Source organism: Anolis carolinensis, chromosome 1 (genome assembly GCF_035594765.1).
Source record: "Anolis carolinensis isolate JA03-04 chromosome 1, rAnoCar3.1.pri, whole genome shotgun sequence".
NCBI classification, from domain to species: domain Eukaryota; kingdom Metazoa; phylum Chordata; class Lepidosauria; order Squamata; family Dactyloidae; genus Anolis; species Anolis carolinensis.
In genome coordinates this window covers 329,533,999-329,561,929 of record NC_085841.1, presented here as the reverse complement: position 1 = coordinate 329,561,929, position 27,931 = coordinate 329,533,999, and the positions used below count along the sequence as shown (strand labels likewise).

General features: G+C 44.3%; 1 protein-coding gene across 2 annotated transcripts in view; it reads left to right on the top strand.

The window, feature by feature from the left end:
* The first annotated feature begins 24,502 nt into the window (after positions 1 to 24,502).
* ltbp2 (latent transforming growth factor beta binding protein 2) overlaps positions 24,503 to 27,931 on the top strand; it is a 153,575-nt gene continuing 150,146 nt past the window's right edge. Inside the window, exon 1 of one of the 2 annotated variants that reach the window (XM_008124397.3) lies at positions 24,503 to 25,427. In XM_008124397.3, coding sequence (XP_008122604.2) covers positions 24,925 to 25,427 — 503 coding nt within the window. In that variant the 5' untranslated portion in view covers positions 24,503 to 24,924. The remainder of the gene's footprint in view (positions 25,428 to 27,931) is intronic. The other variant, XM_016991324.2, reaches the window with a different exon arrangement.

Sequence of the window (27,931 nt, the reverse complement as noted above, 5' to 3'; positions counted from 1 at the left end):
TTTCACACTGCTGCCATTTTTCTTACTAGAAAAACATCACAGAAGAGGAAAAGATGCAATAGCTGTAGATGTCCCTTAGATGCTCCATGTTATTTGTCTAGAAGCATACTTGATTGATAATGTACCCTTGGATCTTGAAAATTATGTCTTTTAGACATTTTCAGCAGTTTCTCAACAAGAATTTGTCTTTGAAGATCTCTGAGAGGCAGACATCTCAGCTGATGCCAAGCACAGTTGTCCAAGTTCTAAGCATCAAATAGTCAGGCAGTATAGCACTGTCATCACAGATAATTTGTTTAATTTAGTGATGTTGGCTCCTTTTTCTCTTGCTCGCCATAGATAATCTCTTTTGGATAAAGTCTTGAATTTATAGTGTGATTGGCTTTGAAATGTTCAATCTTTGCTCGCTGTGTGAGTTCCAAACAAATGAGATATTCTGTGTTTGTTCATCAAACCCCCACTGAGTAGTTTGTTAAAGTCCAACTTGTATTATAATCTTTCACAAGCATAGCAGTTCTCTATTTTTGACAGATCCCCACCCTAAAGGACTGATAAATTTGCGATGAAATACTGAATGTACGTGAATATATGCAGCCCCAAATGGAAAATCAGAATGGTTTATGGTATGGTCCAAAAAGGGTCTAATCCACAGCCAATAGATCTTATTGCTTAGTTTGCCTAGAACTGGCTCTCCAAGGCCCCTGGCAAAAAGATACTCTCCCCCTGTATTAAAATACTTGTTTCTTAAAAGTGAAATATTTCACCATTACAAACAGTGCTGTCTTAACAAATGGGCATGCTGGGCAGTTGCCCGGGCAGCCCACAAGCATAGGGCCCCATGCTAATCTATGCACAGAATTTAGCTCCACTTTTTCCAGTCATCCACTTCAACATCCAAATCTCCCACGAACTCAAGGAGAAAATATGATTTGTAGTGGAGACTTGAGATGTCTGCATTCTTCTGTTTATATTGATTGCAATGCTATGGAAGTGGAATATTGTAATGGATTCGCAGGGGAATTAACAACTGGGAATAATTGCTGACAATGTGCATTTCCATTATGGGAAACAGAGCCTCTGCTGCTTGTGTTCTAATCATTCTATTTGTGTGGTGAAAGATAGGAAAGTAAGAAAGTGAAGAAGAAACTATAGAGTTATTACATGTTAGAAAAATTTGTAAATTCTTTGAACAGAAATGAAATCTATTGTTTTAAGTGGAGCACAAAAGAGGAAATGAGCTACAGAGGAGAAAGAGAAAATGAGCAAAATTCCAAAGTTAACATCTTTCTTGATGAAAGTTGTGATATTCTATCTGAGTTGTACAGAAAAAATAATTTCAGCCAACTTGACATCAGTGTATCCCAATGTTGAAATTGCAATCAGAGGTGTCATGTGTATGATGGCGATCAACTGTGCAGGAGAAAGTTCATTTTCAAGACTGAAACTTATAAAAAATTGCTTTGCAGGGCAATGGGGCAACAGCAGTTAAACTGGCTGTCACTCATGTGTATGGAAAATGACATCTGGAAGACCACTGACTTTAAGACAATTATAAAGGAATTATCTGCAAAGAAATTTCACGATTTTTATGCTGAACAAGTGATCAATAATAAATAATTCATAGTAATTTGTGCCAGTATGACATTATGAATTGTCAATGTTCCGTCCCCCAGGACGATGGTTTGCCTTACCTATTGGTCGTTTGTTTGTTTTCCCTCCTTTACATTTTGTTTGAGCCTCTGGCTGCAAAAGCCTAGGAAAAATGGCTTGGAATCTGCAAGTGCTGGCTGCAGTTTTCTTTGCAGTGATTGGTCAAAGAATGCAACATCTTAGGACCGCCCTTTTTACCAGGGTCTAGTCTCCATTTTGGAGCTTCATTCTGGCTATAGTCTTCCAACGTGCTGGAGCTGTGCAAGGCTAACTGGGACAAATCATCCTCAAAACCAGGCCAATCTAAGCCTATCCAAATTAGATAAGTATTGAATTATATTGATCTGGAATAGGAAATCTAGTTATAGGAGCAGGGTTATTCTGTCGCTTCTAGAACTAATCTTTGCTGTAAAGATAGGGAAGGAAAGAGTTTCTCCTTCTAATATAGGCAGCGTGATTAGGGTATAGTGGTTTTATAATCACTTTTGCCTTCTGGAACCAGGGATAATTCTGCAACTAAAACCTATAGAAATGTCACGACCCAGGCTACAGAGCACCAATAACCATACGCAGAAGCCAGAATCTATCTAATATCTTTATTAAGGAAATATATAAAGTTAGTAAAAGCAAATGTAAAAGATAGTCCAGAAGCAGACCTTTCAGGAAAGGTCAAAATTAGTCCAAGGAAATAATGTCCAATATGAAATATTAAGGTCCAAAGTTGTAATCCAATAACCGAAACACTCACTTTGCCAAGCAAAGTGAGGGGAGGTGACAAGGTCCTTTAGTCCATAAAACTTGAGCGTGGCTAGGAAATAACTTGATACTAGAACAAGGCTTGAACGTGGAACAAGGTAACTAAGAACAAGAACAAGGTCCGTGGAATAACTTGGTAAAATCCGTGAAACAAGGCAAGGATTAGTCCTGGGAAACAAGGCAAGGTCCGCAGGTAAACAAGGCTGGAAAGCAAGGCGAAGGCTGGATAGCAAGGCAAGGCTTGAGCATGAGCGAGGCTTGAATCGGAACGCGCTGTCCAGACACGACTCGCTCCGTAGGCTGACGAATTGACTCCGCGAAGTTGCTACGCGGGCAAAACACCTATATAGAGTCCAACTTTCTCACCAAAGCGGTTCTCTGGGAATCAGAAACGAAAGCTAAACTCTGAGACCAGATGTTAAACTCCTTAAAGATTCTCACGAGAACCAGTGTTAATTGGCAACATTCTTAGCTGCTATCCTCGCACTCCTGCGCGAAGCTGAATCCAAACTTCTCTGTTGTTTACAAAACTCCCGGCGCAAGAACACGGGAGAAGTAGGCTCTGGGGTTGTTTGACATACTTCTGGGGCACAACTTTCTTGCAGGTGCAAGGTTCCCAGATCTGCCTGGGAAAGATCTGGCTGAGAGGAATCCAGTTCAGACTGGGAAGGTAAAAAACCCAAGTTTTCATCTTCATCAGGAATTACAATGTCCTGAGCAGGACTACAAGGCCCATGGTTCATCACACTATCCCCCTCCTCAGGGCCCCTCCCAAACTGGGATCCTCTCCCCGAGGCGCGAGGTCGCGGTTTGGTGGGATAGGTCAGATGAAAGCGACGGGTTAGATCAGGAGCATGGACTGTGGAGGCGTCTTCCCAAGAGCGTTCCTCAGGCCCAAAACCCACCCAGTCAATGAGATATTGTAGGCGGCGGCGATGAAAGCGAGAATCCAAAATGTCCTCAACCTCGAACTCCTCCTCCCCATTCATCAAAACAGGAGGGGGGGCCGGTTGGTCTGTATCAGGACGCACACCATCCGCCGGAAGGAGCAGGGAACGGTGAAACACTGGGTGGATGCGCATTGAACGCGGAAGTTGGAGTTTGAAAGTCACGGGGTTTAATTGCGCCACCACTGGATAGGGGCCGATGAAACGGGCATCTAACTTCCGGCAAGGGCGGTGGGAGGGCAGAAAGCGAGTGGACAGAAAAACCCGATCTCCTACCTTGATTTCAGGGCCCGGCTGGCGGTGTTTGTCAGCGTGGCGTTTATAGTCCTCTTTGGCTTGGTCCAGTTGCTGGAGCAAAAGTTGTTGCACCGCTGTGAGTTCCTGCAACCAATCCTCTGCTGCGGGAACTTCTGAAGTTTCAATGACAGGGGGAAAGAAACGTGGATGGAAGCCGTAGTTTGCAAAGAACGGCGTTTCTTTTGTAGAAGCTTGAACTCCATTATTGTAGGCAAACTCAGACAGTGGTAACAGAGAAGCCCAATTGTCCTGTTGGTAGTTTACATAACAGCGAAGATACTGCTCCAAAGTGGCATTGGTGCGCTCCGTTTGCCCATCTGTTTGGGGATGATGAGCTGAAGATAAGCGAGAGTCTATGCCCAGTAGTTTTTGTAGTGCCTTCCAAAAACGAGAGGTGAATTGAGATCCACGGTCTGTGACTAAACTCTTGGGCAATCCATGTAGTCTGAAAACATGCTGAAGAAATAGATCCGCAGTTTCTTTGGCCGTGGGGAGGCCTTTGCAGGGAATGAAATGGGCTAACTTGGTGAAAAGGTCCACCACCACTAAGATCGTGGTGAATCCACAGGAAGGTGGTAGGTCAGTGATGAAATCCGCGGAAATTATTTCCCATGGGCGAGATGGGGTAGGAAGGGGGTGTAAAAGCCCTGAGGGCTTTTCCCTTCGTATCTTGGAGCGCTGGCATACTGGGCAGGTGTTGACATATTTTTCTACATCCTTGCGGATCTTGGGCCACCAAAAATCCCTTAGGATCAAATGCATAGTTTTAAATAGTCCGAAGTGTCCTGCTGGTTTGCAGTCATGACACAGGCGAAGCGCTTTTTCCCTGCCCGGTCCGGGTGGGATATAAACATGATTTCTATAGCAGAGCAGCCCATCTTTAAGCGAAAAGGGAAAATGCAGACCTTGGCGAAGTTGGTCCTGCGCCCAGGCATCTGCTTGCTGACTAGCCCTGATTTCTTGAGCACAGATGGGTCCTGGAGTAGGGGAAGTTGAACCAATGGGAATGGATTTGGTGTTCCCCACCGTGAGCGTGGCAAAGTTCTCGGGTTGTAGCAGTTGGGATTCAAAGGTCTCCTTGCGTCCTGCAGCGTATTCCGGTTTACGTGACAGGGCGTCTGCTTGCTTGGTTTGGGCTGGGGTCACATAATGGATCTGGAAGTTGAAACGTTCAAAGAATAAAGCCCAACGTTGCTGCCTCTGGTTTAGTTTGCGGGCAGTTCTTAGGTGTTCTAGATTACGATGATCAGTGTGGACTTCAATGGGAAATTTGGCCCCTTCTAGCCAATGTCTCCAAGTTTCAAAAGCTGCCTTTATGGCCAGTAGTTCTTTTTCCCAAATGGTATAATTTTTCTCTGGTGTGGTTAGTTGACGGGAGTAAAAGGCACAGGGATGAAGGTGGTCTCCCACCGGTTGTAAGAGTACAGCCCCAATTGCCACATCCGAGGCGTCCGCTTGCACAACAAAAGGGGTTCCAGGATCTGGGTGCTGTAGAATTGGCTGGGACGTGAATAATTTCTTTAGTTGCTGGAACCCTTTCTCTGCTTGATCAGTCCAGCGGAAGGGCTGTTTTCCACGGATGCAGCTAGTGATTGGGTCAGACCAGTGGGCAAAATCTGGAATGAACTTGCGGTAATAATTCGCGAACCCCAAGAAACGCTGCACCTCTTTCTTGTTAGTTGGCGCCCGCCATTCCAATACTGCTGAAACCTTGGCTGGATCCATGGAGAGCCCTAAAGGCGAGATGCGGTAACCAAGGAAATCTACCTCTTGTAGATCAAAGGCGCATTTTTCCAGTTTGGCATAAAGTCCATGATCCCGCAATCGTTGTAACACCATTTTGACGTGGTTCTCATGTTCTGATTGTGATCTAGAAAACACCAAAAAATCGTCCAGGTAGATTATCAAGAACCTGTCCAGATAGTCCTGAAAAATGTCATTGACAAAATGCTGGAACGTTGCGGGGGCTCCGCATAAACCGAAATTCATAACTCGGGACTCGAATAATCCGAATTTGGTCTGGAAGGCGGTCTTCCACTCGTCCCCTTCCCTGATGCGAACTAAGTTGTAAGCCCCCCGAAGATCCAGCTTGGTGTAAACCTTGGCTCCTCGAAGCCGATCCAGTAGATCCGAGATTAAGGGCAGGGGATAGCTGTTCCGCTTGGTGATATTGTTCAATGCTCTGTAGTCCACCACCAATCGTAGTTCCCCTGACTTCTTCTTCACAAACATCACTGGAGAGGCGGCTGGGGATTGAGAGGGTCTGATGAATCCCTTGCGAAGGTTTGTCTCTAGGAATTCCCTGAGAGCTTCTTGCTCTGGTTCAGTCAGGGAGTAGAGATGCCCTCGCGGGATCGGGGCCCCCTCCACCAAGTCAATGGCACAGTCATAAGGTCTATGTGGGGGTAATTTCTCGGCTTCTTTCTCATTGAATACATCCCAATACTCGGAGTACTTCTTTGGCAAGGTGATGATGGGCTCGGTGTCTGTGGCATGGCATACCTTGGCTACGAGGCAATGGTTTTGGCAGTACGGTGAAGCAAACTGCAGTTCTCTGTTGGACCAGGAGATGTTAGGGTCGTGGAGAGTCAGCCATGGAATTCCCAAAATCACAGGGAAATGGGGAACCTCGGTAACAAAGAAGGAAATCTCTTCCATATGTTCTCTTATCCACATCCTGGTGGGTTCCGACCATTGACTTACGGGGCCCGTCTTGAGGGGGCGGCCGTCTATGGCTTGCACCACACGGGCATTCTTGAAATCATGATATTGTAATCCCAGAGAGTCGGCATACTCTCTATCAATGAAGTTGTTGGTAGCTCCAGAGTCTATCATGGCGTGGATCATGACGGGTCCCCTTTTTGCTGACCATAATGTGACCACGAGAAGGAACAGGACCCCGGTTGGCGGCTCTTGAATGGATTTTTTGACCGGGTTGGCGAGCCTCTCTACACCCGGTCGTTGGCTTCCCCCGCCGGCTGTGTGCCAGTCGGCTCAGACGTCTTCGTCTCCGTGGAGGACGCCGCCGCAAGCCGGGCGGCAGGCTTCCCCTTGGCTGGGCACTCTCTGGCGAAGTGGCCCCCGTTCCCGCAGTACCAACAGAGGTTTAAGCGTTGACGACGGGCCTTCTCGGCGGCATCTAGTCTGGGACGCACATTGCCCAACTGCATCGGCACCTCCTCGCCTCCTCTGGGGTATGGGGTTGGCGGTGGGGGTCTCCACACTGGACGTGGCTGAACGCTGGCGGGAGCGGGGGGTTTTGCCCCGGCTCTACTGCCCTGGCCTCGAACCCACTGTTTCCTGTTGGCAATCATGACTTCAGCCCGTAAACATTGATCAATGAGTGCCTCGAGGGTCTGGGGAGGATCCACCTTGGAGATTTCTTCCAGCATTTCAATGTTGAGACCCTCCCGGAATTGTCCTCTGAGGGCTACATCGTTCCAGCCGGTGTTGTGGGCCAGCACTCGGAACTCGGCTATATACTGAGACATAGGTCTGTCTCCTTGGAAAAGGCGACGGAGTTTGTGGCCGGCTGCCTCCAAATTGTCCTCGATTCCCCAAGTCTCCTTGAGGTGGTCCAAGAAATGTTGCGCTGATCTTAGGTGTGGAGAGGCTTGGTCGAACAGTGCCGTCGCCCAGTTGGCCGCTGGCCCGTCTAGAAGACTGTAAACCCATGCCACTTTGATGTCTTCTTGGGGAAACTCGGCATCACGGGCCTCTAGATAAGCTTGACATTGGCGACGGAAAACATGAACCTTGGAAGCTTCTCCAGTAAACTTGGTAGGCAACGCCATGGCCGGGAGGCGGATTCCGCGCTCCCGCAAGCCCTTTATTTCTCCATCCTGGGCGTTGAGTCTGTCGCGGATGCGATCCACTTCGTCCTTGCTGATGGTGTAGCTCAGTGGCTGCCCACCGGGTACGGTTCCGGTAGACATTCTGGCCAAGGTTAATTGGTGCTTAGGGCGGCGGAGTCAAACTGTCACGACCCAGGCTACAGAGCACCAATAACCATACGCAGAAGCCAGAATCTATCTAATATCTTTATTAAGGAAATATATAAAGTTAGTAAAAGCAAATGTAAAAGATAGTCCAGAAGCAGACCTTTCAGGAAAGGTCAAAATTAGTCCAAGGAAATAATGTCCAATATGAAATATTAAGGTCCAAAGTTGTAATCCAATAACCGAAACACTCACTTTGCCAAGCAAAGTGAGGGGAGGTGACAAGGTCCTTTAGTCCATAAAACTTGAGCGTGGCTAGGAAATAACTTGATACTAGAACAAGGCTTGAACGTGGAACAAGGTAACTAAGAACAAGAACAAGGTCCGTGGAATAACTTGGTAAAATCCGTGAAACAAGGCAAGGATTAGTCCTGGGAAACAAGGCAAGGTCCGCAGGTAAACAAGGCTGGAAAGCAAGGCGAAGGCTGGATAGCAAGGCAAGGCTTGAGCATGAGCGAGGCTTGAATCGGAACGCGCTGTCCAGACACGACTCGCTCCGTAGGCTGACGAATTGACTCCGCGAAGTTGCTACGCGGGCAAAACACCTATATAGAGTCCAACTTTCTCACCAAAGCGGTTCTCTGGGAATCAGAAACGAAAGCTAAACTCTGAGACCAGATGTTAAACTCCTTAAAGATTCTCACGAGAACCAGTGTTAATTGGCAACATTCTTAGCTGCTATCCTCGCACTCCTGCGCGAAGCTGAATCCAAACTTCTCTGTTGTTTACAAAACTCCCGGCGCAAGAACACGGGAGAAGTAGGCTCTGGGGTTGTTTGACATACTTCTGGGGCACAACTTTCTTGCAGGTGCAAGGTTCCCAGATCTGCCTGGGAAAGATCTGGCTGAGAGGAATCCAGTTCAGACTGGGAAGGTAAAAAACCCAAGTTTTCATCTTCATCAGGAATTACAATGTCCTGAGCAGGACTACAAGGCCCATGGTTCATCACAAGAAATTTGTTTCATTTTCTGCAACTTTAAGATCTGTGCCAGGTTTACAACCTTGTATGAATAAACATCCTTTTTGAAGTTATCCAGACTCAGTCGTTCAATATCTATAGGACAGCTTATAGGGATTTGCAGTTCGCCCGGATAAAGGACAGCACGTTTCAGTTTTATAGTTTTTTATTGTCCGGCGGACGCCACAGTTTTGAGGTAGATCAGCGGTTTTTCCGCTTGAGCTAGCTTGCACGGCTTATAGTTTTTTATAGTTTAGGAAGTTTAGGCCGCGGCTTTTCCGCCTGAGCTCAGTCTGCATACCTAAAGACTCTACCAGCGTCTGAGGCAGTGGAGCCCGCTCTCAGACCTGAAGGAGTCAAATAGTGGGGCTCTATTTCCTTGCTATTTGGCTCGCGTGTGCGCACGTGGCCCAGTGGCTTTCTGGGTTTGCACAGGCTGTGCAGTTCCCAGCAACGTCCAGGGCTCCCTCGGCGGTAGACCTCGAGCCGCGGAGCACCAGCGACAGTTCTTTGGCTGGCTCTGAGGCGTGAAGCCCACCAGAACCAGGCTAGAACCTGGACAGGCCTGGCAACGCTGCTGCGAGTTCGGCCGGAGCACTCGGCCGGCTTCGACCTGCCTCATCGTCCTGCGGTGGTGACCTGCCTCATCGTCCTGCGGTGGTGACCTGCCTCATCGCCTGGCGGTGGTGACCTGCCTCATCGTCCTGCGGTGGTGACCTGCCTCATCGTCCTGCGGTGGTGACCTGCTTCATCGTCCTGCGGTGGTGACCTGCTTCATCGTCCTGCGGTGGTGACCTCCCTTCACAGCGGGGAGGAGGCGTCTTTTCTCTCCTCCTTTCCAAAGCCAGCCTCGGTGCTCCTTCGGCGGCAGGCCTCGAGCCGCAGAGCACGAGGTGCTTGAAAATTTGGCGAAGTCGCCATTTTGGCAGTTTACGTCACTCGGGCAAGGGAGGTATCAAGTGGCAAGTTGCTGTCAGTTGGCATTTTGCAGCTTGCCCACTAAAATCTGGCGCCAAAGGTCACAATCTTTGTAAAGTATAGTTACTTAGTGATATATATTGCTATGGTTAAGTGTTGTGCATTGTATTATATATTGCATTTGCTTTTATTGTAAATTTACTTGCTGGTATGTTGTATTTGCTTTTGTTGTAAATTTACTTGCTATTAAGAATACATAATGTCTATGCAATTTCAAGATGATACAGATGGTATACCTCCTTCTGAGGCTGAAAGTAGGAATGAAAGGCCCCAAAGGATAAAGCACCCTTCAGCCAAGATGCTAGCCCATCTAATAGATGAAAAGGAGCTCCTCCATGTGAGGTTAGGTTCGGCATGGGAGCGAATTGTAACATTGATGGACAGAATTGAGAGCTTGGGTATTACAAGGGTGCCATCCATATTACAGACAGACCTTGAAGAGACCTTCGGTCTCTGGAGGGGTTTGGTGTCTAAGATAGTCCAGGTCCTCGAACGCATTAACGCCAAGGATTCAGAGTTAGAAATAGTGAGTGTCTTAGCTGACACTAATGAGAAAGAAAATAAGGTGAGGGCAATTCTAGATGCCTTGGAATTTAGTTCTCCACCTGTTAATCTAAGGTCTGAGCCAAAAGGAAATCAGTCTTCCTTATGCAGCCATGAGACCAATCTTTTAAAATCACCTGCTGTGGCACTTAGTCTTAAGTCCAACCGCTCTAGCCAGGTATCTAAACTAAGGGAGTGTGCATCATCTAAACATAGCCACTCTAGCAAGTCTTCTGCTGCTGGGAGTGCCATCTCTTCCCTAGCTGCCTTGCACATTAAGGAGGCTGCACGTCTAGAGCTAAAGAGCAAGGTAGCGGGGGCGGAGGCTGATGCTAAGGCAGCTGATCTCACCCTTCCCTTTAAAGAAGAAGAGCAACGACTGCAAATAGAACAGGCCCGTAGACAAAGCGAAATGCAAATAGAACAGGCCCGTAGACAAAGCGAAATGCAAATGGAACAGGCCCAAAGACAAAGCGAAATGCAAATAGAACAGGCTCGTATAGAGATGCTTAGAATAAAGATGGATGCCGCAGCCAAAAGGGTAAGGGCTGAGACTTTGGCCAAGGCCCTAATTGAGCCACTCACAGAAGAAAATGTAAGCCAGTTACCAATACAGGATATTCTGCCAAAGTGTTTGCGCACCTTGGCAGCATGAACAGCCAGTTTTCGGATGAGGAACAGGAAGACTTCTCTCCTTACCCAGAGCAGGGCCCCAAAGTCACGTTTGAGTTTCCTGCAGAGCAGAGCGTCATAGCGGGGAGCTCACCCTTGCTCGAGCTACCTGTGCCTCCTGCTAAAACCCTAGGTCAGTCAATCAGGGCCCCAAGGCCGAGCGCTAGTTGGCCCCTACAGACAGCTGCACAGGGAACCATCGATTCGTCAGTGGTCGATGTCATCCCTCCAAGAGGCCAAAGGTTGACGCAAGGTACACGGTGGGAGTCCACTCCACAACAGCAAACTCCTCAATTGTTCCCTTCGACGCCGGAGTCCCAGCTTGTCTCCATCATCAGAAGCCCCAGAAGAGATCTTAAGGACAAGGGTGTCGAAAAGTTTTCGGACAAGCCTGAGGAATTTCTTCTCTGGAAGGCCACCTTCCAGAGAGCAATCAGAGACTTAAAGTTATTGCCGGAGGAAGAACTGACTCTTCTGGCTGCATGGTTGGGCCCAGCCTCATCCTCACAAGTTAAGAAGATCTACGCAGCCCACGTAGCCGATCCCGACAAAGCCCTGGAAAAGGCCTGGGCCAGGTTGCAGCAGAGGTATGGGGCCAGCACAGAGATTGAAGCATCTCTTATGGACAAGCTCCAAAGGTTCCCAGCTTTAAAACTCAAAGACTTCAAACTCTTGTGGGACCTCAGCGATCTCCTTACGGAATTAGAGTCGGCCAAGGAGAATCCAGAACTGCCCGGTTTGAAGTGCCTCGATCAGCACCTGTCCCAGAGGCAGATCTTGACCAAGCTGCCCTTCACTTTGCAAGAACGCTGGGGACAGGAGGTCTTCAACTACAAGGAGGCCCACTCCCAGGCATACCCTCCATTTTCTCATTTGGTCCAGTTCATCACCAGGGCAGCCAGAGAAAGGAATGATCCACAGACGGGCCTCCCCACCTTATACCAAGGGACCCAGCCAGAGAAGGCACCTGAAGTGGACAAGAAACCACCTAGAGAGGCCAATAGACCTGTCAGCGTAAAGGCAGTCGAAACTCAACACAAGACTGACGAACCCAGGTCGGAGGTAAAAGAGTTGCTTTGCCCTATTCACCAAAAGCCTCACAGCTTGGCCAACTGCAGGGAGTTTAGTAGAAAGACATACAAAGAAAGGCAACAGCTAGTTCAAAGGCAGGGAATCTGCTTTAGATGCTGTGGAGCAACTCCACACTTTGCATCCAACTGCAAAGAAAACATCAAGTGTGAGAAATGCAACAGCCTCAAGCATTGCACCGCAATGCACAACTCCAATATCATCTCCCACCCCAAAGAGAACGCTTCACCAAAAGAAAAGTCAGCAGTCGAAGACACCGACAAGCCAGCCGCACCAGAGATGCAGGTGGAAGTTTCAGCAGTCGCCTGTACAGAGCTGTGTTCTGACTCGCACCAGTACAGAGTTTGTCATCCTATCTGCCTAGCGGATGTATATCCAGCCAAGAGCCCTTGGCTTAGAAAGAGACTCTATGTGGCCCTGGATTCACAGAGCGACGCCTCCCTGGCTACTCCAGAGTTCTTCCGCATGTTTGACCTTAAAACCAAGATGGTCGACTACACTATGACTACGTGTGCAGGAAAAAAGAAGTTGCAGGGTCGCATAGCATCTGGCTTCGTTGTCTCCTCTTGCGACCAGAAGAGACAGTTCAAGTTGCCAGACCTGATTGAGTGTTCCTCTATTCCCCGGAACAAAAGGCAGATTGTCACCAGAGAAGTTGTGGAGGCTCATCCACATTTGCGACGGTTAAAGAATGCTATACCAGCCTTTCGGCCAGATGTGGACATTGCCCTTTTGCTTGGCTCGGACTGCCCGAGCTTGTTCTGTGTGAACGACCAAGTTAAAGGACCTCCAGGTGCACCTATCGCACAACAATTGCCATTAGGCTGGACAGTCATAGGCCCAGTGTGCATAAACAAGATGCACCCACCATCGTCGTTGGACTCCAATCAAGCACAGGTGCTTAAAGGTGGACGTCCTACACTTGTGCGCAGTTGCCTAAGTCACATCTCAGTCTACTGCCAAGCAATAACTCCAGAGTATTCCTCCATCTTCAAAGTCTCTGAGAGAGACGAAGCCACAGCGCTCTCGAAAGATGAGCAAAGGTTTTCGGACATTATGAATGCTCAAGTCTCACGAAGTGCAGAGGTGAAAGCCTGCAAATCAACCACAGAAATCAAGATGGGCCAAAGATCTTGCCTGGAACCACACCGTTTTGAACGTTTTTCGGAATGGCACAGTCTTCTTAGAGCAGTAGCTAGGCTTATACATCGTTTGGCTTGCAAAGATAGTGAGCCTTTACAGGTCCAGGATATGATAAAGGCTAAGAGCGTCATATTCAAGTCAGTACAGAGATCTGCTTTCAAGCAGGAAATAGCTAGGCTAGAGCAAGGGCTCAACATCCCTAATCAAAGTCTTCTAAATGAGTTAAACCCATTTCTAGACAAGGAGGGTATTTTGAGAGTTGGAGGAAGGTTAGCCAAAGCTAAACTCAAGGCGTGCATAAAAAACCCCATCATCATACCCCCTAATAGTCACACTGCATTGCTGCTCGTTCGGCATCACCATGAAAGGATCCATCATCAGGGTAGAACTCTAACTGAGGCAGCCCTTAGAAATGAAGGTCTGTGGGTAGTTAATGCCAAAAGGTTGGTCAACAGTTGTATTTTCAAATGTGTTAAATGCAGGCGCCTTAGGCGAAACTGTCAAAGTCAGTTGATGGCAGAACTACCTCAGGATAGGACTTTGACAGACCCACCCTTTTCCCATGTGGGAATCGATGTGTTTGGTCCTTGGGAGGTTGTCACTAGGAAAACCAGGGGTGGTGTTGTAAATAACAAGAGGTGGGCAGTTTTGTTTACTTGTTTAGTAATACGAGCTGTCCATATAGAAGTCATAGAAGGGATGGACACTTCATCATTTTTAAACGCATTAAAAAGGTTCATAGCCCTCAGAGGGCCAATTAAGTCAATTCGGTCGGACTGTGGCACCAATTTTGTAGGTGCGACCAAAGAACTCAATTGTGTGTCTAGGTTTGGGAGAGACCCAAAGGTTCAGAACTTTACGAATACTGAACAAATTATGTGGACTTTCAATGTTCCTCACGCCTCCCACATGGGTGGTGTTTGGGAGAGGATGATTGGTATTAGTCGCAAAATCCTTAATGCCATGCTTTTGAGTCATAGGTCATTGACGCATGATGTTTTGGTGACACTTATGGCGGAAGTTACCGCAATTATCAACAACCGGCCGCTGGTTCCCCTTACCAGTGACCCTGAGAACTTACAACCACTGACTCCTGCACTTATTTTGACACAAAAGGTGCCAGGATGGAAGGACGTCATGTTGCCAGTTCCGGACGGAACTCACCGTGCCCTGTGGAAACAGGTGCAGTCCTTGGCCAACCACTTTTGGAAAAGGTGGAAAGCTGAGTACTTAAGCCAGCTTCAAGCTAGACGAATCTGGCAAAGCCCACAGGACAACATTGAGGTTAACAACGTTGTGTTGTTAAAGGACAAAGACTTGCCCCGCCATGCGTGGCCCATGGGCATTGTATTAAAGACCTTTCCTTGCCCGGACGGTAAGGTCAGGAAAGTTCAATTAAAGACTTGCAACAGAGGCAAAGTGTCCATTTTGGACAGACCAATTAGTGACCTCGTGTTGCTTATTGGAGATGTTTAAAGTTCTAGTGTTTGTATTGTTGTGTATACAAAGGTGTTTGTATGTTTTTGATTGGTAAATTCCCACATCCTGGGAATTTAGCGGGGAGTGTTCCGTCCCCCAGGACGATGGTTTGCCTTACCTATTGGTCGTTTGTTTGTTTTCCCTCCTTTACATTTTGTTTGAGCCTCTGGCTGCAAAAGCCTAGGAAAAATGGCTTGGAATCTGCAAGTGCTGGCTGCAGTTTTCTTTGCAGTGATTGGTCAAAGAATGCAACATCTTAGGACCGCCCTTTTTACCAGGGTCTAGTCTCCATTTTGGAGCTTCATTCTGGCTATAGTCTTCCAACGTGCTGGAGCTGTGCAAGGCTAACTGGGACAAATCATCCTCAAAACCAGGCCAATCTAAGCCTATCCAAATTAGATAAGTATTGAATTATATTGATCTGGAATAGGAAATCTAGTTATAGGAGCAGGGTTATTCTGTCGCTTCTAGAACTAATCTTTGCTGTAAAGATAGGGAAGGAAAGAGTTTCTCCTTCTAATATAGGCAGCGTGATTAGGGTATAGTGGTTTTATAATCACCTTTGCCTTCTGGAACCAGGGATAATTCTGCAACTAAAACCTATAGAAATTTGTTTCATTTTCTGCAACTTTAAGATCTGTGCCAGGTTTACAACCTTGTATGAATAAACATCCTTTTTGAAGTTATCCAGACTCAGTCGTTCAATATCTATAGGACAGCTTATAGGGATTTGCAGTTCGCCCGGATAAAGGACAGCACGTTTCAGTTTTATAGTTTTTTATTGTCCGGCGGACGGCACAGTCAACTAAGTACCATTTTATGGGGTTGTTGTGTGTTTTCTGGGCTGTATGGCCGTGTTCCAGAAGCATTCTCTACTGACATTTTGCCCACATCAAAAAGGCATCTTCAGAGGTTGTGAGGTACTGTATATATAGACCAGAAAACACACAACAACCCTGTGATTCCGGCCATGAAAGCCTTTGACTACCATTTTTATGTTTACATTTTTGTTTTTCAAGTTTAAGGCTCATTATATTGTACAAACATTTGCATTGATTAATCTGTGCTGTGCAAATATGTTTTATAATATCAAAACACTGATTTTGATGGAGTTACTAATAAATATAAGTTTATTTTATTGCTAATTTACATTATTATTCCTGTGAGTATTTGTGTAGGCAGGGCCCAGTGTACTGCTTTACTTGTGGGGTGTATAATGCTGTTAAGATAGCCTTGATTACAATCTCTTTCAATGAGGAAGAATAATAGGTATGATGTATGTATAAAGATTTTTTCAACTGAGATTTAAAAGAAATGGAAAAGGGGAGAAATCACCAAAGAGGAATTACAATAATAAACTGGCATGTGTATGGAGAAGGTCAGAAATGCTAGTGCAAAATGAACTTGGGTTTGCTAGAGAGGTCAAAAACAATTAAAGGGAATTTTTGGTCATGTCTGTTGCAAAAGGAATTAAAAGGAAGTGATAGGGCTACTGCATGCAGAAGATGGCAAAATCCTAACAGGGAGCAAGGAAAAGGAAAAGGCCTTGGGACTTCATCTCATGCTGGCTTGAAACCGTCTTCCCTCTGTTTCTCTGTGCTGCTGAAATGGAGTTCCACAAAGGCCATTACATGATGCAAGGCCACTTCTGAATGGACTCCATGATGGCAGAGCAGGGAAAGAGAGGAAGACTCAATTTTCAGGGGATGGGTTTTACCCAACTCACAATTGCAGAAGTCGCAGAGAAGGCAGAGAAAGGTGCGAAAAGATATGGGATGGCTGGCCACCCAGAAGACGGAGAAAGATGAGAGGGAATAAGGTAAGCCGCTACTTTCTGGTTTCCTCCATTTTCCCGCCCCTTGTGGAGTCCTTGTGTTGTACTGCAGGGCAGGAAACACCTCTGTACTTAACCACCACACTCCAGTCCAATTTAAAGCAGCAAAGCATTTTATTGAAGCTTATATAAAAAGCAGTTCAGCAAAAATAGTAGAAATGTTGAAGTCTAAATGTAAAAAAAAGACCATAAGAATCAAGGTACAAGAGTTGTTTCAAAATCCAAGACAACAAGACATCCAGCATAGGATACAAAAAGGCAGCATAAAAATCCAAGACAGAAATCCAGAAATAATCACTTAAACTTGAAAGTATGAAACTAGAATTCCCTTAGTGGGCTTCACTAAGACATGACCATGGAAATTTTGTCTCAAACTCCAACGTTGACCAGACTGTTGAAAAATCCCTTTGGTCTCTCTAATATAGACATGAAATCATGTCGTCTTCCTTGAGAATCTGATAATGGCTTTTTTTGGCTAACGATCGTGTGGCCTTCGCAAACTCTGCTGGGCAGTTCTGCCTTCACAAAAACTAAGTTTCCTATCTATCAGCTCATTATCCTGTCCACCTGGAATCTCATCCTCTAAGCTCATCTCAGCTTCTGACCTTGGTTCCCTAGCAAAAGGCTTCTCAACAACATCTGGGCCCCTTTCTGGAATGTGGCCTTCACTAGCTACTGGAGACAGAGATGGCTCAGTTTCAGGACTAAAACTCTCATGTTGGCTTACAGTGCCAGAAATCCCATGATCTACATCCTCAGTGACATCAGGTACAGGCACAATTAAGGGATGAACTACAACACTTTGGTCTTCTCCCAAAAAGGAAACAATGTTTAGTCAGAGTGCACCGGGGGGGCGGGGGCAAATGATGCAATAGGAGAAATGCAGCACAGAGATACTACAGGAATGCCTGGTTATTTCAGGATCAGATGAACTACACCCAGTGATTCAACAATATCAAAGAAACATGCAGATGTAATCTCAGAATCACTATCAATAATTTTTGAGAATTCTTGGGAGAACCACAGATATCTCAGCAGACTGGAGGAAGGCAGTATTGCCCCATCCTCAAAAAGGGAAAAAGAAGGACCTAAGCAACAACCAACTAGTCAGCTTGACATCAATAAGAAAAGGTTTTAGAACAGATAATTAAATAGTTGGTCTGTTCACACTTAGAAAGGAATGTTAAGATCCCTAAGAGCCAACATGAGTTTCTCAGAAACAAGGCATGCTAGATTAATGTACCTCTTTTTAAAGCAGAATTATAGGATTTGTAGATAAGCTTTGTAGCCTTCTTTGCCTTGGTCTTCTCACAAAAAGAAAGCCATCTTCAACCTCAGCAACATGAAATGGACGAAAGATTTGGGGAAATCCAACCCCAAATAGGGAAAACAAGTTGTCCAGGAACACCTGGCCGCTCTAAATGAATTCAAGTCGCCAGGGCCAGATCAACTACATCCAAGAGTACTGAAGGAACTAGCGGAAGTTATTTCAGAACCACTGGCGATCATATTTGAGAGTTCTTGGAGAACGGGAGAAGTCCCAGCAGATTGGAGGAGGGCGAATGTGGTCCCTATCTTCAAGAAGGGAAAAAAGAACGACCCAAACAATTACCGTCTGGTCAGCCTCACATCGATACCAGGCAAGATTCTGGAAAAGATCATTAAGGAAGTGGTCTGCAAACACTTAGAAACAGATGCAGTCATTGCTAATAGTCAACACGGATTTACCAAAAACAAGTCATGCCAGACTAATCTGATCTCTTTTTTCAACAGAGTTACGAGTTGGGTCGATACAGGGAATGCCGTGGATGTAGCATACCTGGATTTCAGTAAGGCCTTCGACAAAGTCCTCCACGACCTTCTGGCAAACAAACTAGTAAAATGTGGGCTAGACAAAACTACAGTTAGGTGGATCTGTAATTGGCTAAGCGAACGAACCCAAAGGGTGCTCACCAATGCGTCGTCCTCATCTTGGAAAGAAGTGACGAGTGGAGTGCCACAGGGTTCCGTCCTGGGCCCGGTTCTGTTCAACATCTTTATTAACGACTTAGACGAAGGGTTAGAAGGCACGATCATCAAGTTTGCAGACGACACCAAACTGGGAGGGATAGCCAACACTCCAGAAGAAAGGAGCAGAATTCAAAACGATCTTGACAGACTAGAGAGATGGGCCGAAACTAACAAAATGAAGTTCAACAGGGACAAATGCAAGATACTTCACTTCGGCAGAAAAAATGGAATGCAAAGATACAGAATGGGGGACACCTGGCTAGACAGCAGTACATGTGAAAAAGATCTTGGAGTCCTTGTGGACAACAAGTTAAACATGAGTCAGCAATGTGATGCGGCTGCTAAGAAAGCCAACGGGATTCTGGCCTGCATCAATAGGGGAATAGCGTCTAGATCCAGGGAAGTCATGCTACCCCTCTATTCTGCCTTGGTCAGACCACACCTGGAATACTGTGTCCAATTCTGGGCACCACAGTTGAAGGGAGATGTTGACAAGCTGGAAAGTGTCCAGAGGAGGGCAACTAAAATGATCAAAGGTCTGGAGAACAAGCCCTATGAGGAGAGGCTTAAAGAACTGGGCATGTTTAGCCTGCAGAAGAGAAGGCTGAGAGGAGACATGATAGCCATGTACAAATATGTGAGGGAAAGTCATAGGGAGGAGGGAGCAAGCTTGTTTTCTGCTGCCCTGCAGACTAGGACACGGAACAATGGCTTCAAACTACAGGAAAGGAGATTCCACCTGAACATTAGGAAGAACTTCCTCACAGTGAGGGCTGTTCGGCAGTGGAACTCTCTCCCCCGGACTGTGGTGGAGGCTCCTTCTTTGGAGGCTTTTAAACAGAGGCTGGATGGCCATCTGTCAGGGGTGCTATGAATGCGATTTCCTGCTTCTTGGCAGGGGGTTGGACTGGATGGCCCATGAGGTCTCTTCCAACTCTACTATTCTATGATTCTAGGGAAATGCTGTGAATGTATTGTGATTCCATTAAAGCTTTTCACAAGATGACCCATGAAGTTCTTGCAGACAAGCTGGTGAAATGCGGCTTAGACAGATCTATTGTTAGGTTACTGACTGAACCTGAAGTGGTTCCTCTTCATCCCAGAGAGAAATTACTACTAGAGTGTTACATCATTCTGTCCTGGACCTGGGATTGTTCAACATATTTATCAATAACTTGGATGATGAAATAGCGGGCATGCTTTTCAACTTTGCAAATGATAGAAGAGTAGCTGATACCTGATACGACAGGACCACAGCATCCAAGACTATCTTAAATAGCTTGGAAAACTGAGCCAAAACTGACAAAATTAATTTTAGCAGGGATAAATATATGATGTTAGGTCTAGACATGGAAAATGAAATCTAGACACAGAAAATGAAATTCAGCCTGAGTGACACCTGCTTTGACAAAAGTGCATGATAAAAAGATCTAGGGGTCTTGGTAGACCACAAGTTAAACATGAAATGCTCCAAAAGCCAATGCAATTTTAGGCTATATCAACAGGGCTCCAGTGTCCAGATGAAAGGAAGTCATTGTCCCATTCTATTCTTTTCAGAACTCACTTGGAATACTTTGTCCAGTACTGGGTACTACAGTTCAACAAAGTTCTAGGGGGCTGAATATGTAGATTACGAAGTGATATAATAGCCATCCTTATATATCAAAGTATTTCATGTTGAAGATGGAACTTTTTGTTACCAATGAATCAATGCATTCAAATTATGAGAAAAAAAAATCAATGGAAAGATCAGTAAGAACTTTTTGATTATAAGAACTTCTTCAACAGTGGAACAGACTGCTTCGAAGTGAACTCTTCATTAGAATTCCTTATACAGAGGTTCGATGATTATTTCTCAAAAGAGCTTTATTTGTATATTCTCAATAATAGAAGGTTGGGCAAGATGATGCTTGCGTTCCCATACATTTCTATGATTCTATGTTTTTATGTTTTTTCTGGGATTCTCTGTCTATTTCGGCTACAAGTGTTAGGAATATGCGCAGAAGATTGATCATGAATCATTTCCATTAGATTTCAGGTGGATTCTTTAAATTCTTCTCTTATGTTCTAAAGGAAAATTATATCTTTTTTCTCAGATGCTTATAGTTTAACTGTTGCTCCAAGAACTAATTGGCTCTGGTTGTGTGTAGCTATCCAAAGAGATTTAATTGGCTGTGTAAACAGCCAACTTCATATTTGTTCCAAATAAGTGAAATACTACCTCCTGGGAGGAAAATCTTCCTCAGATGTAAACATTGTATAATACGAAAAACGCCTGAAATAATTTAGAAAAGAAAAATCAGCAAAGTCTGGATCGCTTTAGTGTTGGGTTTAGATATCAGTTATTTTTTGTTCAAGTACTACATAAGAAAACAATTAAGCAGAATTGCATAGAACATTTTGCCTTAGAACAAAAACCTAAAAAAAGAGAGAAAACAATAATCCTCTAAATAGTGGTGACGTTTATCAGACTGAACTTTCTGCATTCAATAACTAGACACATGCTATCGCAAACTCATCTCTACATGGAAATGAGGACCTTGGAGAGAATATGAAGAGCATTGCATGCAAACTTCTAAGCCTAATGCAGCCGCTTGGAACTGTCCAGCAAAATCCTTCAGTGACAAATCAGCAACAGGAAATATGAAGAGCAAAACACCAATTCAGCCAGACCCTTCAGGGCTTATACAACACACTTGCTTAGTCCCAGGTATTTATTTATATTTAAAATATTTCTACACTGTACTTCACTTTGAGGACAGCTTCCAACAATAATGTAACAAAAACCCATATCAAATGCAGAAACATGAAATAACAAAAGATTAAAATGGCGGAGTCATTGGAACAAGCCATGAAGATCAAATGAGAAAACCCCCTTTTAAAAAAGGACTTTGCTGATGCCAAAAAACCACTTTAGCAGCACAATTTTGTGTTTGCCCCAAGCAAATCTCTTTCAGCCTGTGGGACAAATTCGACTTCATAAAAATTTTCTGAACTGCATTCTGGTGATGAGCAGTGAAAGGCAAAAAGATGGTCTAAAAAGGTTTAAGGAATTCCATAGTGTGGGAAGAACTATCAAGAAGGACTTTGTCGTTTCCTCACCAGACATCGCTGTGACAGTGGTTGTTGTTGTTGTTGTTGTTATTATTATTTATACCCCACTTTATCTTCCCAAAGGTTTCCCTAATGGATGTAGAGCATCCACACTCTTAGTTTAAAATTTCCTTTGAAATCTCTCATTTTTCCTTTTCTTGTTATCTTCTATTTCGCTGCATTGATTATTATAATAGGTAGTTCTTCTTGTCCCTCTGCACAAGTCTTTGAATGGTTGCTTTCAGGGTTCTATTGTCATCACCTTTTGCTTTTGTTTCTCATCTGCCCTCTCATCTGATTGAAGAATTTAATCAATCCTTCACTGAGGATTCTCTTTCTTTTTGGCTACAGGTAATATCTTTTTGCATCCTACCCTGACAATGTCCCTATGGGGATGTTCTTCAGCTTCAGGTTGTCAAAAGGAGATTTACCAGATCTCCTTCCATGTAGTACTAACAAGTGTTAACTATGATAACACTGCCATTTTCTCTGAAAAAAAAATTATTACTATTATTAGTAGTTGTTGTTTTTGCTGTATTTATATCCTGCTTTTTCTCCCTCCATTGAGACTTTAGTGACTAACACTAAAAATCATACAACGTGCACATTAAAATCAAAAGCACAGAAACATGAAAATAGAATTAAATATAAGATACATAGTTAAAACCAATACAATTATTTAAAAACCTATTAAATTCCATAAAACACAGCACCCTTTGGCTCAGTCTTAAAAACTTACTTCTTTAAAAGCCTGCCTAAAAAGAAAGGCTTTAGCCTGCTGCCAGAAGGACATTAGGGAGGAGGCCATTCTGGCTTCTCTGGGCAGGGAGTTCCAGAGTCAAGAGGTGGCCAAAGAAAAGGCCCTCTGTTAGTGTTACCATACACTAAAGTTAGTGTTCAATAGCTGTTTGGCACATATGGGTTGTCTCATCAGCCTGTCCAACATGAGAGATCCAACAGCAGCACTGTTGCCATCAGCATAGATTCTTGCTTCACAGGAGCATACAATCCTACTTGCAAATAGCTTGGGTATCGCACTCCAGACCTGAAGTCATCTATGACCAGAGCATCACACCAGAGTCCAGAGTAAAGGCAAACAGTTTATTGTAAAAACAAAGTAAAAAAGCAGGAATAAGGAAAGAAGGTGTAAGACCCAAAAGTCAGCAATCAAATGTTTCTTGTAAATCCAAAAGCAAGGCAGTTAAAGAACAATTCAAAAATCCAAAAGTAACTTGAGTCCATAAACAAAACGTGAACAACGATGCACAACATGAACATGAAAAAACTCCCAGAATACTTGAATCCCAATACCAAAAACAAGAACTAGAGAATCTAGGCCTGACTGTAACTTGAAAGCCATGTTGCCTGAACTGAAGAGCAAAGAGCCGGTAGCTCCTAATATACAAACATGAAAGCATTACGACTCCCCTGGAACTTTCACTTCCCACAAAGGCATGTTGAGAGGTGCGTTGACCTACAAAGCCGACTATCTGCTCGAGTTTCAGATGAGTCTCCTAGTTTAGGTAAATGTCACCAGATATGTTCCTATGAGAATTTCTCATCAATTCATCTTTATTAGACTCCTTATCTGGAGAAGATGATTCCAACTCCCATGAACGGCCTTGAAGGCCTGGAGGATCAGAGGCAACTATAATCTCAGGCCCATCTATGCCCGTGTCTAAAACATTTTCACTTTCTGGCTCTGCATGAGAATGAATCACAGGACCTTCTGCATCAGGAAAATCTACAATCCCATCTGACTCAAAATCATCAGTGAACCCTGCCTGCTATGGCTGAGCTACAACATTGGGAGGCATTTCATCTTGACCATGGCATAGAATCAAAAGTTAGATTCATGTACTACACGTATGACACAGTCATAATATCAGAAATAAAATTCTTATTTAAAATTTATATCAAAATATGTCTGTTTTGATTACAGTCCCTAGAATCCCCAAAGCAATATGGCCAGGCACAGCTGCATTATGCCTTGGTCTCTCCCTGCAGTTGATGAAAAACCCTCCCTCTTTTCCAACTGCCACTGCTTGGCCTCTGAGAGAGCGAAGAGCATCCAGCATATGTTGGGCTTATTTGTGTATCCCATTGCCACTCTCCTTTCCTTGTGATATGTGTCATTTTCAATTATAAACTTGAGGGTAGGCAACTTTTAAATTAACACTATGAAGGATCCTCTGTGGCTCCTTCATAGGATCACTGGAAGGCATCACTATTCTCAATGTTTCCCAAACTTCTCTTACAGGTGTTTTACATTTGGCCGCTGAGGTTCTGGGTGTTGAAGTCTAAAACATGGGGAGAACTAAAGTTGGGAATAACTACTTCAAATAAATAAAACTGTATGAAACAATGGCTGCTGGCCATATTAACTGGGAGAGTAAGACGGTTCTTTTTTAAACCTATATTGTTTAAAAAGTAGACATTTTCCAAGTTCTCCATTTAATCTATAGTTTATATTCAGGTGGCCACACTATGAAATACCATATGCTTGCCTGACCCATGTGAACATAATGTAGAGAGACATTCAAATATTATTCAGCTTGCCAGGGAGAAAGTGGATCGTAATCCATAAAATACATGCTAAAATCAATCTGTTAGTCTTAATAAGATGCCACAAGGCTCCTTATTATATTTCTGGAATAGACTAACATGGTTACCTATTCATAAATGGGAGAAATTGTGTGTTTGGTGAGTTCTGTCACCTGTACCATGCATCCATTCATGCCTGCATCAGCACCACTTCCCTGTACTAAACAGCTAACACTGTGTAGATATTCCAGCACATGCTGAACATTCAGGAAGCAGAACCACAGATTCCTTCAGTATGTGCAAAGTGTGAGTGAGTGAGAAGAGGGAGAGATGAAAAGTAAACTTTTTGCAGTCTGTGGATGGGCCCCTGGTTGCTCATGGGTTAATCTTGCTCTCTTGTAATTTGTTTCCCTTTGCCAAAGTGGGTGTTGCTGGAATGTCTCTCGTAAGGGGGGGGGGGTGAGCTGTGTCCTCTGGAGAGGGGCGATGTCAGCATCAAAAAGGCACAAAAGGGGGAGGTTTCCAAAAATAAAACCGTTCATCCCTTCCAGAGCCAGCCAGTGCCAGAGGCAAGCGAGAAGGTGCTTGGAGCTGTCTGCAGAGAGCACATGAGCTTTCTGACAGCCAACAGAAAGGGGACGGGTCGAGGAAAGGCAGGGAGTTCTTATTCTTTCTAAGGTAGGAAACAGTTGCTGAAGTTTTGTGGGACCTATACTTTCAGCGTTTCTCTGTGTCACTGCCCTTCTGGACCCCCTTCTACCCCTTGGAAGGAGCCATTTGTACATGTACCTTAAGATGTAAATGGCTTTGAAATGTGTTTGAAGTATTTATCCTGACTCACTTTCTGACAACTGCCTTCCCAAACTCCAGTTGCGCTCCTTATATGAAACTACCAGTCTTGAGACGGAGTGCTTTTCCTTTTGGACAGAAACCATGAGAGGCTCCTGGAGGAGTCTTCTCTTATTCACTGTAGTTCTTTTTGTGGGGGTGACTGATGGTCAAAGAGATTTTGCTGGACAATTGGATCAAAATCCTTCCTTCAGAACTGAACTTGGCAGCAGAGATGCAAATCGGCTAAGATTCTGGAACCAAGGTAGCTCGGGACAGACAAACAAAGTGTTCAGTTTGTTCCAGGCACACAATCCCTCTTCTTCCTTGGACCATGTTTCTGCAACTCCTCAAGCTGATGTAGTCTCTAATGCCCGAATGAGAAACCTGGCAGGGAGGGAAAATCGAAAACCTAACTCTGCTTCCTCAAGCATCAGATCCCAGGCAAGCAATCCTGGAACAAGACCGGATGCTCCAGGCAGAAGCCCAAGTTGGACTGTGCAGCAGAGACAAAGGACGGACCTCTCACAGCAGTGGTCACGAAATGGACCACGGCCACGGGTAGTACCACAAACAAGGCCGCAAAATTCCCGAAGCCGGATAATTGGGTAAGTGCAGAAATAGTTTTCAACTGTCAAATATGGTGATTGCAAGGTGTGACAGCTCCTTGCTCATGCTTAGAACACAGCAACAACAGTAATTTTCCAATAAAATCTCTTGGCATATACATCTAGTTGCAATGATATTGTCTCAGAAAACATCTCCTTTCTTTAAAGAGAAAACTAATTAAGTGCAGTCCTATACGTCTAAGATCTTTGTAAGCCAATTGTCAGATCACTGTATAGGTGACTTTCAATTTTCTATCTTATTTATAGCACTATGCTATGGTCCACATGCTGCAAAGTTTTTTGTCATCTATATTGACAAGAAATTCAAAGCAGATTAGAAACATTGCAGCTGGTCAATTGAACATATAGTGATGTGTGTGCATCCTGTTCATATATCTTGGCAACAACTGCCTTCTTTCATATGAAATAAAGTGCCACAAAGTATGACACTGAAATGCTTTATTTGCAGGGTTTTTTACTGATAAAATTAAAGAATATTTCTCATTATTTATGTTTAATTATGCTTCTGTATTAAGCTGTAAAGGTGTAAAATGCCTTTGGCCAATTCACAGAAATAGACTGTCTGCTGAGAGTAGTGGTGATAATAATAATTATTATTGCTACTCCAGAGGACTAATGCGTTTCAAGAAAAATATTTTGGCAGCATCATCAAGTCATATGGGTTTATTTCCCAAATAATCCATAGCTTGGAATTTTTAGAAATGTTGTGAACTAAAATTTGCAGAATCCCTGGGATGATTGAAGAACAGCATCATCATCATCCATCATAGGTGATCCCTCGTGGCTGAGTATGATTGATTGTCTTCCAAGGGTAGAGTCTTGGCAGTGGGTCCATAAATGTCTGTCAGTTCCAATTCTGGATCTTTCCAGATCTGATTCTGGATCTGAGAACATCCATTTCCAAATGAAAGGTGGTCCTGACAAGGGTTTGCTTGACTTGCCTTCCTCTTGACATGCTTCTCATTTTAGCCTTCTATTCGTGCCTCTTCAAAATCAATAGTACTGTTGGTAACAGCTGACCTCCACTTCCAATGCTTGAGGGCCAGAACTTCCCAGTTTCATGCCATATTTTTTTAGCTTAGCTATGGCAATTGCCAATGCTCTGTAAACCTATAATTTGTAGTTTGGTGAGGCATTACCACCTTTATCAGATAATGCTAAAGATCTTGTGAAACTGCAATCCCCAGGATTCCATAGTATTGATCTATAGCAGTTAAAGTGGTGTCAAACTGGATTCATTCTATAGTGTATATGGATCTTAAGAAGAAGCCAAAAGCACACTTCAGCAGTTAAATAATGTTGGTTTGGAAATCATGTTTCTGTAATATGGCATCCTCCAGAGGTCTGCAACACACAGGTAGTGGAGGCAGAAGAATGAATAAAGAGTCCTTAACTTTACTTCCCTCCTGACAGTTGCTCCATTGGCTACTTTCCACAAAAAACACTGCCCAAAAAAGCTCTGTCCAGATTAATTTTACCTAGGAAACATTGCACTTCTGAAATCCTGGCAGTGTCAAAATCAGTTGCAGAATGATGGGAAATTTCTGATAGAAAGGCACAGGTGGACAGGTGCAAGTCCTGCCCTGCCACCCTTTATACTGAGAATGGTTTAGAGCAGGTCTGTGCATCCTGTGGCCTTCCAGGTAATTTGGACTACAGCTTCCAGAATTCTGGGGCTTCTGGATGTTGGAGTCCCAAACACCTGGGGGCCACAGGTAGAGCAGGCCTGGTTTAGAGACAAAGAAATGCTCTTTGCTCAAATATCACACATAAGCACATGGCCACATATAATTTGGCCTGAAGGCTTCTGGACTGCAGAGAGCTTTAGACCAGGGATGGCAATCATGTGGCCCTCCAGAGATGATTGGATTGTAGCTCCCAGTCTTCCTCATCATCGGCTATGCTGCCCAAGGCTGCTGTGTATTGCACTCCAGAACAACATCTGCAAGCCAGATGATTTCCCACTCTTGTTTTAGATTAACTCTGGTACAAATGTAAATTGTTTCCATAAAAGCAAATGCAACATTTATTTAAAAAACGAGCATAGACATTTATGCATACAGAAAACAAACACAGTAATGTTACATTGTGCTTCATTTAATGCCATACAAAATGGTGTGCAGCTGCTTCTGATTTCCTCACAGCAATAACTAATAGCCAGTTTCACAGAGATCTATTCAGGTAATTTAAGAACATGTAGCATAATCAACCAGGAGGAAGTGACAGTACGTGTTAGCTAACAAGTGCAGTTATTTTTCCTGCACTGAACAGACAACAATTGGAGGACAGCTATGTTTTAAAATTTATTTGCAAAGCTCTGGTAGAAGCAGACTATGGTGGAAGTTAAATACAATAATATGGTATAGATGCACAATGTAAGGTCTTTTCCATATTCTTTTTTGCTGCCTATACTTCCCTGTTGCTATTTTTTGATATGGTTTCTACCTTTATCTACCAGCAGTAGTAACAAATGTATTAAATTT